The following is a 10199-nucleotide window of genomic DNA, read 5'->3' as shown; positions in this document are numbered from 1 at the left end:
TTCTCCCTCTCCCTCTGCTTGCTTGTGCTGTCAAATAAATCAATAAAATCTTAGGGCAGAGGAGGGAGAGGAGGAAGCAGGCTCCCCACTGAGCAGAGAGCCCGATGCGGGTATCGATCCCAGCACCCTGGGACCATGACCCGAGCCAAAGGCAGTGGCTTAACCCACTGAGCCACCCAGGCACCCCTAAATCAGTAAAATCTTAAAAACAAAACAAAAAAACACTATTTTATTTAGTGTTCAACGTCATACCCAAAGTAAGCCACAATAATCAGGACGAAAGTCTAGAAAGGTCCTGAAATGCAGCACAGCTTCCCAAAAGCTAAAACAAAACAAAACAGCCAACAGCAAGCCCAGACCAGGGACAAGATGGAGGACAAGGGGATAAAGAAAAGACTCCGCACAAGACGCATGGGTGGAGTCCGACGTAATGGAAAGTCATTCTAATTCAGGCCCTTCCGCGCTATTGGCCTGACACTGACTCTTTTTCCTTTTCCATTGGCTCCTGGCTCCTTCGATGGATCAAAACAGCCAATCGCCCAGCATCGTGGATAAAGCCCGCCCTTCCTCTCTGAGGGGAGAAGCCAGAGGAGCCTAGAGGACCCAAGGCGCTTGCGCGGGCGCGCGCTCCGCCGGTTAAAAGCAGATTCTTTCAGGGGGCGGTGTCGCGGTGTATGAATATTGATTACGCAGCGCCGCGCCGAGCGCCCGCCCCTCTCGGCTGGCCTACGCTCGCGGCTCGCGCTCGGGCTCGCGATGGGGAAGAAGTCCCGGGCGGTACCCGGCCGCAGGCCCATCCTGCAGCTCTCTCCGCCGGGGCCCCGAAGCAACACGCCGGGCAGGGATCCGGAGCCGGAGCCCGACACGGAGCCGGACTCGACGGTGGCGGCGCCCAGCCAGCCAGCTCCGGCGGCGCCACCGCCGCCGCCGCCGCCGACAACGACGACCACGGTGACTGCTGCTGCTGCTGCCGCCGCGGCCCCGGACGACTCGCCTTCAGAAAGTAAAGGTGCGCGAGGGGCCCCGACACTTAGGTGGGGAGTCCGAAACTCGAGCTCGGGGCTTGCGGCCTACGGCGAGGGCCGTGGGAGGAGGAGAAATCCAGGCCGGGGTGGGGGGGCTTCCTGCACCTCCGAGGCCTGCTGCGTGGGGCCCCAGGGGAGGACCGCTGAGGGCCCCGGGGCCGCGCAAGGGGCCCGTGGGGCCGTGCGCGCTCGCCCGGCTGCCCGAGAGGCGCCATCTCTGGTGCGGGGCTCGGCCTGGCATCCCGAGTGTCCTCGATGTGCAGTCTCGGTTTTGCACAACTTACGACGGATATTTGTGAAAAGTACGAGCTTCTCGTCCGAGGCCTCGTGACCGGGAACCTGGCCTTCCGACCCACGTCATGCGTTTTTCCCTTCGTTTTTGTCAAAACCGAGAGGGACCCTCTAGAAGGCAGCACACCCATTTTATTGTAGCCCCTTTCACTTCCTTTAGAAGTGAAACTGGTGCGTTCCCCAGTACTTGTTTGTTCCCACAATGGCCCTTGGATTAAGAGGAACTGCGGCGCTGCTGCGGGAGCCGGATGCCGGAGAAGCCGCGACCGTTTCGGGCGCTAAAAAATCACGTTGGGTAGTTCCTGCGCTGTGCGGGGCGGGGTGGGGGGCTGGGTAGCTAGAGCTGTGTTGCTGTAAAGGCCCGGTGGTAGCCCGGAGATTTATTGGGTATGTATTTTTTAGACGTTTACATTATTTCAGATGCATTTCAGGTACCATAATCATATTCTTAATGTTAAAGTGACGTGGAAGAGGCCAGTTATGCTTGTTTATCGTCTCCCGATTATTTGGGTCAGTGATGAGTTTAACACACCCTGTTTTCAGATTGCTGAAATAGAGACTGGGAAGGTCAAATCGAAGATTGTTTGGTCATCTGTAGTGTTTTCTCTGGTCCATTGGCACACTGGTTTTCTTTTGTTCTTTTTTTAAAAAATCCAGATGAGCAGGAAGTGGTGGTGGAGGTTCCCAGAGTTCCGAATCCTCCCAAACCAGTCATGACCACCAGACCTACAGCCGTTAAAGCAACAGGTACAATTTTTTTTTTTTTTTCATGTTTTCTACAAGGTCTTTCTTTCCTTAAGATCAAATTGGGTTTGTATATATTTTGTTGAATGCTTCAGTGTCGCAAATTTACTGTTCTCCCATAAATGGAAATTTAAAATTTTTGAAAATGAAAGTAAAATTTTTCTGCGGGCTTGCTGGTATATACACATTAATCAAAGCAAAATTTGTTGTTGCTTTTTCTCTGTACCCAAGATATTTTGCACTGCTTTTCTTCTAATGCTGTTTTGTAGTTTTCTGGCTCCCCTGCTAGCTTGGTGTTCTTCAGAGATCTCAGGAATGTCTTTCATTCGGTGCATTTCTTTTCCAGCACAGTGCTTTGAGGGTACCTAGTGAATACTTTTGGAGCTGAAAATTGCCCTTATTAAATATTTTTTTTTTTAGCATTAAGGAATATTCGGATATACAGGAAATGCCAAGACTGTTCGTTTTCTCCATTCTTTATATGTCTTGAAAGATCAAAATACGTTTTGTACTAAACATCTAATAATTTTATTCTTTTAAGTTTGGAGGTTTCTGTATGCTATATAAATACACCTGAAATAATAGATGCTTGTTCCTCTCTCCTTCTATTTGCCACTTCAAAAAAAAAAGTTGTTAAAATGTTTTTATAATACAGTAGAGCAAGCATGTCTAATACTTTTATGCAGAAGAACATTAGGGTAATATGCATATGAAATTCTCTAAGGAAAAATTCAGAGTAGCCTCTTAAATTAGATCAATAGATGACTATGATGCTTTTAGCCTATTGATAATAGTTTCTGTGACCAAAAGAATTAAAACTGTTCAAATGTTATAGTTACTAGAAATAAGACACAGTTAACTGTTTGAAACTTACAAGCAAGGTATACACCTAAGAAATAATTTTCCACCTAATGTGGATTGATTTGCAAATGGTGCTTATGGAGGTTTGAACAGTCAGCATCCCTCTCAAAAAAAAAAAAAAGACTGCTGGGACTATGGCTCTGAAGAATGTCCTTGCTTCCTCTGGTTTTATGTAGAAACAACATCTCAGTAGTGGTCTGGAGTAGGTCCCATGAGGTTTTGTTTATTTATTTATTTATTTTTAAATTAAGTAATTTTACATAGTACTTAGAACTTTTTTCAGTGTTATTCTAAATTCATGCCTGTTCCTTATCAGTGATGAACTAAATTTCATGTGATTAGAACTTAAATGCATTTCACAACTTGCTTTTATCTTGCTTTTATTCCTTTAGCATTACTTTCTGTCCCCTTAGCATTATTTCGTGTAATCTTATAATGATCTGATTAATCATGAATTAGTACTGCATCAGGTACTGTGCTGTAATTTGCTTTACGAGTCCCCTGAGAGCATTTGAGTTGTTCACAGCTTTATTTACTTAATAAAGCTGTAGAATCTTTGTGTGAAAAAATTTTGAATTGGGGGTTATACTCTGAAAAATGGGACTATGTAGCTGAAAGAAACTTGAAGAGTTTTGTGGGTCTTGGTATATGTAACCACATTATTCTTAAGAAATAATTTATGTTGTCTCTACAGTATTAAGTATGCCTATTTCCCCAATATATTGGGTTTAATCATTTTCATTTATTTTCCTGTTTAATAGTCATTGTGTTATTAGCTTGAAAGAGGTTTGATGTGTGTACTGTGAAAAGCTCTGAGGTAAAAAAGGAATAGGTGGGGCCTTGGCTAAACCTCTTGCCTGTGAGACCAACATTGAGTCTGGGGAACTACCTACCCCTGCTTAGGAAATTTTGTAATAAAAATTCCATGCAACTCATCTGGTTGGAACCTTTTACCAAAGGATGTAGAATTAAGGCTAATGATCTAGATGATTATATATAAAATTTTTCTGTAGGAAGTATTTATAACCCCCCCCATCACCCAAAAACTCAGTGCTGAATACTAAAGTGCAGATTCTTTTCATACACAAAGGCTTCTTTTCCTATTACTAACCTTACTGGGCTATTACCTCTTATCAGAAAATCAGGAAAGTTGACGAACATGCCACAAAATGATGAGAAATAAAATACTTGGTAATTGGAAAATGGAGAACTGTCAGATGTCCACTTAAAAATCTTCCTAATAAGTTTTAAATATTTTAGAGATTGGTATTTAGTACAAGAACTTATATACTAAAAATAATGAAGGCAAGATATATATGACTAAAGGAATGAATGTGAACTATGATAAAAGGAATTTTTATTTTTAGGTGATTTCATGAATTCATTTATGGAATTATGGTAAAACTGTTTTACTTCCTGATGAGTCTGTTCATTTACCAAATATTTATTGAGAACATAGAATGTTGCCAGGTACGGGGAAATTTTATCTTACTAATAGCTGAAGAGTTTAGCTGGTGTTTAACATTTAATGTACTTATAATGAAATGATCTATAAAAAGAATATATATGCTTGTTTAATTGTAACAGAGTGGCCACAGGTAGGACAAAAGGAAATGGTGTACATAGCAGCATCGCAGAGGCCATACCTGATACGTCTTGAGTTTGAGGAAGACATTGGTGATTAGTTGCTGGGTTTTTGTTGTATGCTTTGATTCTAGCACTTAGAATTCCATTATTATTTGTTGCTTCTTGTTTGAGGAAAAATCACCAAAGAAAGATTTTTAGTTTAAAAATCTTTGTTTCATCTACTAAACCCTAATTGGCTTGCTTGTTTGGGATGGACCCATAAAGCAACAAATTCTAAACTCAAGATTTACCATGTGCTATTTTGACAGCGTATGAGGTTGAATGTGTATTTTGAGAAGGATATCAAGCAGCTATGTGAATGATTTTATTAGCTCTAAGCATAATGTAATTTAAATCTCTCTGTGGTAGTTCAGTGATGATTTATTTTGAGGTTGTGGTCTAATCTGTAAACTCTGAAGAACCATGTCATATTTTTTTCTTGAGTACTTCTTGGGGCATCCTGGCATTGTTATTAACACTGTTTACCATTTTGCTTCTAGGAGGTCTGTGCTTACTTGGTGCATATGCTGACAGTGATGATGATGAGAGTGACGTTTCCGAAAAATCAGCACAGTCTAAAGAGGCAAATGGAAACCAGTCAGCTGATATTGATAGTACACTGGCCAACTTCCTAGCGGTTAGTGGTGCTTTTGTTTGGGTTTTTAATTATTGAAGCCACTTTGGGACCTGGATCTCAAGTGATTAGCCTACTTTTTTGTCACACTCAATGTTTCCTACTCCCTTCTTTTCCCTTTCCATCTCTCTTCCTTGATCCCTTCACACTGTTCTTTTCTCTTCTCTTTCTGTAAAGGTTGTAAGGAGGAGAAGAACAGAGAATTACAGGGTTTGAGGAACTTATGTAGTTGGGAGATGAGAGTTTTGATTCGAGAAGCTGAAAACTGTATAGAACTTTTTTTTAAAAGATTTTTTTTTTTTTTTTTAAAGATTTTATTTACTCACTTGACAGAGACCACAAGTAGGCAGAGAGGCAGAGAGAGGGGAAAGCAGGCTCCCCGCTGAGCAGAGAGCCCGATGTGGGGCTCGATCCCAGGACCCTGAGATCATGACCCAAGCTGAAGGCAGAGGCTTAACCCACTGAGCCACCCAGGCGCCCCTTTTTAAGAGATATTATTTATTTATTTGACACTGAGAGACAGTAGGAGAGGGAACACAGGCAGGGGGGTGGACTTCCTACTGAGCAGGGAGCCCAGCTCAGAGCTCAGTCCCAGGACCCTGGGATTATGACCTGAGCCAAAGGCAGATGCTTAACGACTGAGCCACCCAGGTGCCCCCTAGAATTTTTTTGTAGTGGTTGTCATTTCTTCAGTTTTCTGGTTTTGAGGTTCTTAATGCATTTGTTAATGTTTTCATTCTAAAGGAGATTGATGCTATAACAGCTCCTCAGCCTGCAGCTCCTGTAGGAGCTTCTGCTCCACCTCCAACTCCACCTCGACCAGAGCCAAAGGAATCAGCAACATCTGCGCTTTCTTCTACTACTTCAAATGGAACAGACTCAGCTCAGACTGCAGGGTGGCAATATGATACTCAGTGTTCACTAGCAGAAGGTAAGTGTGATCCTTTGGGTTTTTTTTTTGTTTGTTTTTGATCCTTTTATTTTACTTATTTTTTTAATTTTTTAAAAGATTTTATTTATTTGACAAGAGAGCAAGAGAGTGGACACAGCAGGGAGAGTGGGAGAGGGAGAAGCAGGCTTCCTGCAGAGCAAGGAGCCCAACATAGGATCAGGGATCAGGACCTGAGCTGAAGGCAAATACTTAATGGCTGAGCCACCTGGGTGCCCCTATTTTTTATTTTTAAAATATTTGTCAATGAGAAAGTATAAGCAGGCAAAGGCAGAGGGAGAAGCAGGCTCCCTGCTCAGCAAGGAGCCTAATGCAGGACTCAGTCCCAGGACCCTGGGATCATGACCCAAGCCGAAGGCAGCCGCCTGACTGACTGAGCCTCCCAGGCATCCCTGATCCTTTGATTTTTAAAGAAATCTAAAGTGCAATTTTTTTTTTTTTAAGATTTTTTTTTATTTATCCATTTGACAGAGAGAGATCACAAGTAGGCAGAGAGGCAGGCAGAGAGAGAGAGGAGGAAGCAGGCTCCCTGCTGAGCAGAGAGCCCGACGCGGGACTCGATCCCAGTACCCTGAGATCATGACCTGAGCCAAAGGCAGCGGCTTAACCCACTGAGCCACCCAGGCGCCCTAAAGTGCAATTTTTAAAGGTGTTCTAGGCATTGACATTGCAAAAGATGAAAACCCCTATGCTTTAGCCCCAGACTTTAGGATTCTGGTCTTTTAGGTTCATTGTTTGTTTGTTTGTTTTTAAAGCAATGGGTGTGTGTGTGTGTTTAAGATTTTAATTTATTTATTTGACAGATCACAAGTAGAGAAGCGGGCATGGGGGTTTGGGGAAGCAGGCTCCCTGCAGAGCAGGACCCTGATGTGGTGCTTGATCTCAGGACCCTGAGATCATGACCTGAGCCGAAGGCAAAGGCTTAGCCCACTGAGCCACCCAGGCACCCCTAAATACACTGTTTATTTTTATTTATTTATTTTTTAAAAGATTTTATTTATTTATTTGACAGAGAGAGATCACAAGTAGGCAGAAAGGCAGGCAGAGACCTGAGCCAAAGGCAGAGGCTTTAACCCACTGAGCCACTTAGGTGCCCCTAAATACACTGTTTAGAAGATGATAAGGAGGACTGTTTTCTCTGATAGTTACTAAGATAATAATTGTATATATACATATGTGTGTGTATATATATGTATTTTTTTAAGTTTTTATTTAAAAACTTAAAAGGCACACCAAGAGAGGGAACAGAAGCAGTGGGAGTGGGAGAGGGAGAAGCAGGTTTCCCGCTGAGCAGAGAAAGGGGCACCTGTGTGGCTCAGTGGGTTAAAGCCTCTGCCTTTGGCTCAGGTCATGATCCCAGGGTCCTGGGATCGAGCCCCACATCGGGCTCTCTGCTCGGCAGGGGGCCTGCTTCCTCCTCTCTGCCCCCTCTCTGCCTGTGTCTCTGCCTACTGGTGATCTCTGTCTGTCAAATAAATAAATAAAATCTTTAAAAAAAAAAAGAATTGTGAAGAAATTTGTGTGTGTGGTTTTTTTTTTTTTTAAGTTTTAAATTTTAATTCCTGTATAACTAATATAGTGTTTATTAGTTTCAGGATAATAATTATTTAGTAATTCTTTTTTTTTCCCCCCTTAATTAACAGTTTTATCCATTACTCTGTGCCTATCATGATGAGTGCACTGCTTAATCCCCATTAAGTATTTAACCTCTCTCCACTCCCACTTCCCTTCTGGTAATCATAAGTTTGTTCTCTATAATTAAAAGAATCTGTTTCTTGGTTTATTTCTCTCTCTCTCTCTCTCTTTTTTTTTTTTTTAAACCCCGTTGCTCATTTGTTTTGTTTCTTAAATTCCACATGAGTGAAATCATATGTTATTTGTCTTTCTCTGACTTACTGACTTTGCTTAGCATTATACTCTCCAGCTCTGTGTTGGGAAATGGCAATATTTCATTCATTTTTATGGCTGTGTAATATTCCATCGTGTATATATACCATCTTTATTTATTGATGGATACTTGGGCTGTTTCCATAATTTGGCTATTATAAATAATGCTATAAACATAGAGGTGCATATTATCCTTTTGAAATAATGTTTTTGTGTGTTTTGAATAAATATCCAGTAGTGTGATTACTAAATCATAGGGTAGCTCTATTTTTAATTTTTTGAGGAACTTCCTTACTGTTTTCCACAGTGGCTGCACCAGTTTACATTCCTACCACTAGTGTAAGAGGGTTCTTTTTTCTCCACATTCTCACGAACACCTATTCCTTATTTTTTTTTTTTAAGATTTTATTTATTTATTTGACAGAGAGAGATTACAAGTAGGCAGAGAGATAGGCATAGAGAGAGGGGGAAGCAGGCTCCCTGCCGAGCAGAGAGCCCGATGCAGGGCTTGATCCCAGGACCCTGAGATCATGACCCGAGCCAAGGCAGAGGCTTAACCCGCTGAGCCATCCAGGCGCCCCACTTCTGCCCGTTTTTAATTGGATTATTTGGTTTTTAGGTGTTGAGTTATGCAAGTTTTTTAATATATTTGGGTACTAACCCTTTATCGAATATGTCATTTGCAAATACCTTCCCCCACTCAGTAGGTTTTTTAGTTTTGTTGATTAGAAATTTGTGTTTTAAAATTTGTTTTATTTTCTTTTAGTTGGAATTGAGATGGGAGATTGGCAAGAAGTCTGGGATGAGAACACAGGATGCTATTATTATTGGAATACACAAACAAATGAAGTGACTTGGGAATTACCCCAGTATCTTGCTACCCAGGTACAGGGAATACAACATTACCAACCCAGGTAAGAATAGACTTGAAAAAGAAATTACCTAAGAAGGAAGTTAGAGTTTTATCTTTTGTTGATAATATTTGCCTTCTGTTTCTCTTGATAAAAGTATATAAATGTGTGTGTATGTGTGAGTATACCTATATTTTGTTTGTTTTTAGTTCTGTAACAGGTGCTGAAGCTAATTTTGTGGTTAATACGGACGTGTATACTAAGGAGAAAAACGTTTCTGTTTCCAGTAGTAAAAGTGGACCAGTCGTAGCCAAGCGAGAAGTTAAAAAGGTCAGTTTCACGACTTACTTGCTTATTTCAAATCTAAAAAACTTGAATTATTTTTGCACAGGTATAGACATTTTCTGTTATTATTTTACAACCAGATGTGAAAATAAATAAATGCTGATTCTTAAGGCTTTATTTAATGTTTATATTTAATATGTAGCATTTATAACAATTGTCGAATTTAGTGGTTCTTTTGGAACTTTAGGGTACTGCCGAGGCTCATTGTGAAGGATGGGGGAGCAGCAGTCAGGGCTTCAGATCTCCTTCTCCACTGCAGAATAGCTCTATTTTGGGAACCCCACATAAGTTTTTTGTTTTTAAAGATAAGCTGCCTTAAAAATTAAAATCTATTATTAGTAAAATGAGCATTTTTATAGCTTCGTAAGAAAAGTAAGATATATTCTGTAGTTTGTGTGTGTCTGTGTGTGTGTGTGTGTTGAATTTTAATTTATCTTGAATTTTAAATGATTAATTTAAATGGGGAGTATGGTAAGTATTTTCATGGGATCCTTAACTAACTCAAGTTAAGTAGAGGATGCAGCTCTTGCTCAGGGTTGTGAGTTCAAACTCCATGTTGGGTATGGAGCCTCCTTAAAAATAAACACACACACAAATACACACATACTTTTAGAATAATTTGGTCTTTATAATAGGAGGTACATAGACTAAATATTACTCCAATGAAGGAAATGGGCACTTTAAGTTAAATCATACATTTCATTTTAGAATTATTTTACTTTCCTCTAAATCACCTTTCTAGTGTGCCTCTGAAGTTATGTCATTATACAGAAGGGTGGAGATATCCAGTTATATGTTGAGGTGACAAAACTTTTTCTTTTTTTTTTTTTTTTTTTTTTTAAAGATTTTATTTATTTATTTGACAGAGAGAAATCACAAGTAGACAGAGAGGGAGGCGGAGAGAGAGAGAGGGAAGCAGGCTCCCTGCTGAGCAGAGAGCCCGATGTGGGACTCGATCCCAGCACTCTGAGATCATGACCTGAGCC

At 41.1% G+C, this 10199-nt stretch overlaps 1 protein-coding gene across 1 annotated transcript in view; it reads left to right on the top strand.

Annotated features, from left to right (window-relative positions):
• The first annotated feature begins 650 nt into the window (after nucleotides 1-650).
• The window catches only part of LOC132008266 (formin-binding protein 4), a 41039-nt gene continuing 31490 nt past the window's right edge, over nucleotides 651-10199 (top strand). Inside the window, exons 1-6 of the mRNA XM_059386806.1 lie at nucleotides 651-1009; nucleotides 1974-2063; nucleotides 5048-5184; nucleotides 5926-6112; nucleotides 8784-8931; nucleotides 9078-9198. Coding sequence (XP_059242789.1) covers nucleotides 757-1009; nucleotides 1974-2063; nucleotides 5048-5184; nucleotides 5926-6112; nucleotides 8784-8931; nucleotides 9078-9198 — 936 coding nt within the window. The 5' untranslated portion in view covers nucleotides 651-756. The remainder of the gene's footprint in view (nucleotides 1010-1973; nucleotides 2064-5047; nucleotides 5185-5925; nucleotides 6113-8783; nucleotides 8932-9077; nucleotides 9199-10199) is intronic.

The sequence above is a fragment of the Mustela nigripes genome, unplaced genomic scaffold, assembly GCF_022355385.1.
Source record: "Mustela nigripes isolate SB6536 unplaced genomic scaffold, MUSNIG.SB6536 HiC_scaffold_76, whole genome shotgun sequence".
NCBI lineage: Eukaryota > Metazoa > Chordata > Mammalia > Carnivora > Mustelidae > Mustela > Mustela nigripes.
Note: the sequence above shows the minus strand (reverse complement) of the source record. Positions and strands in the feature narration are given on the sequence as shown.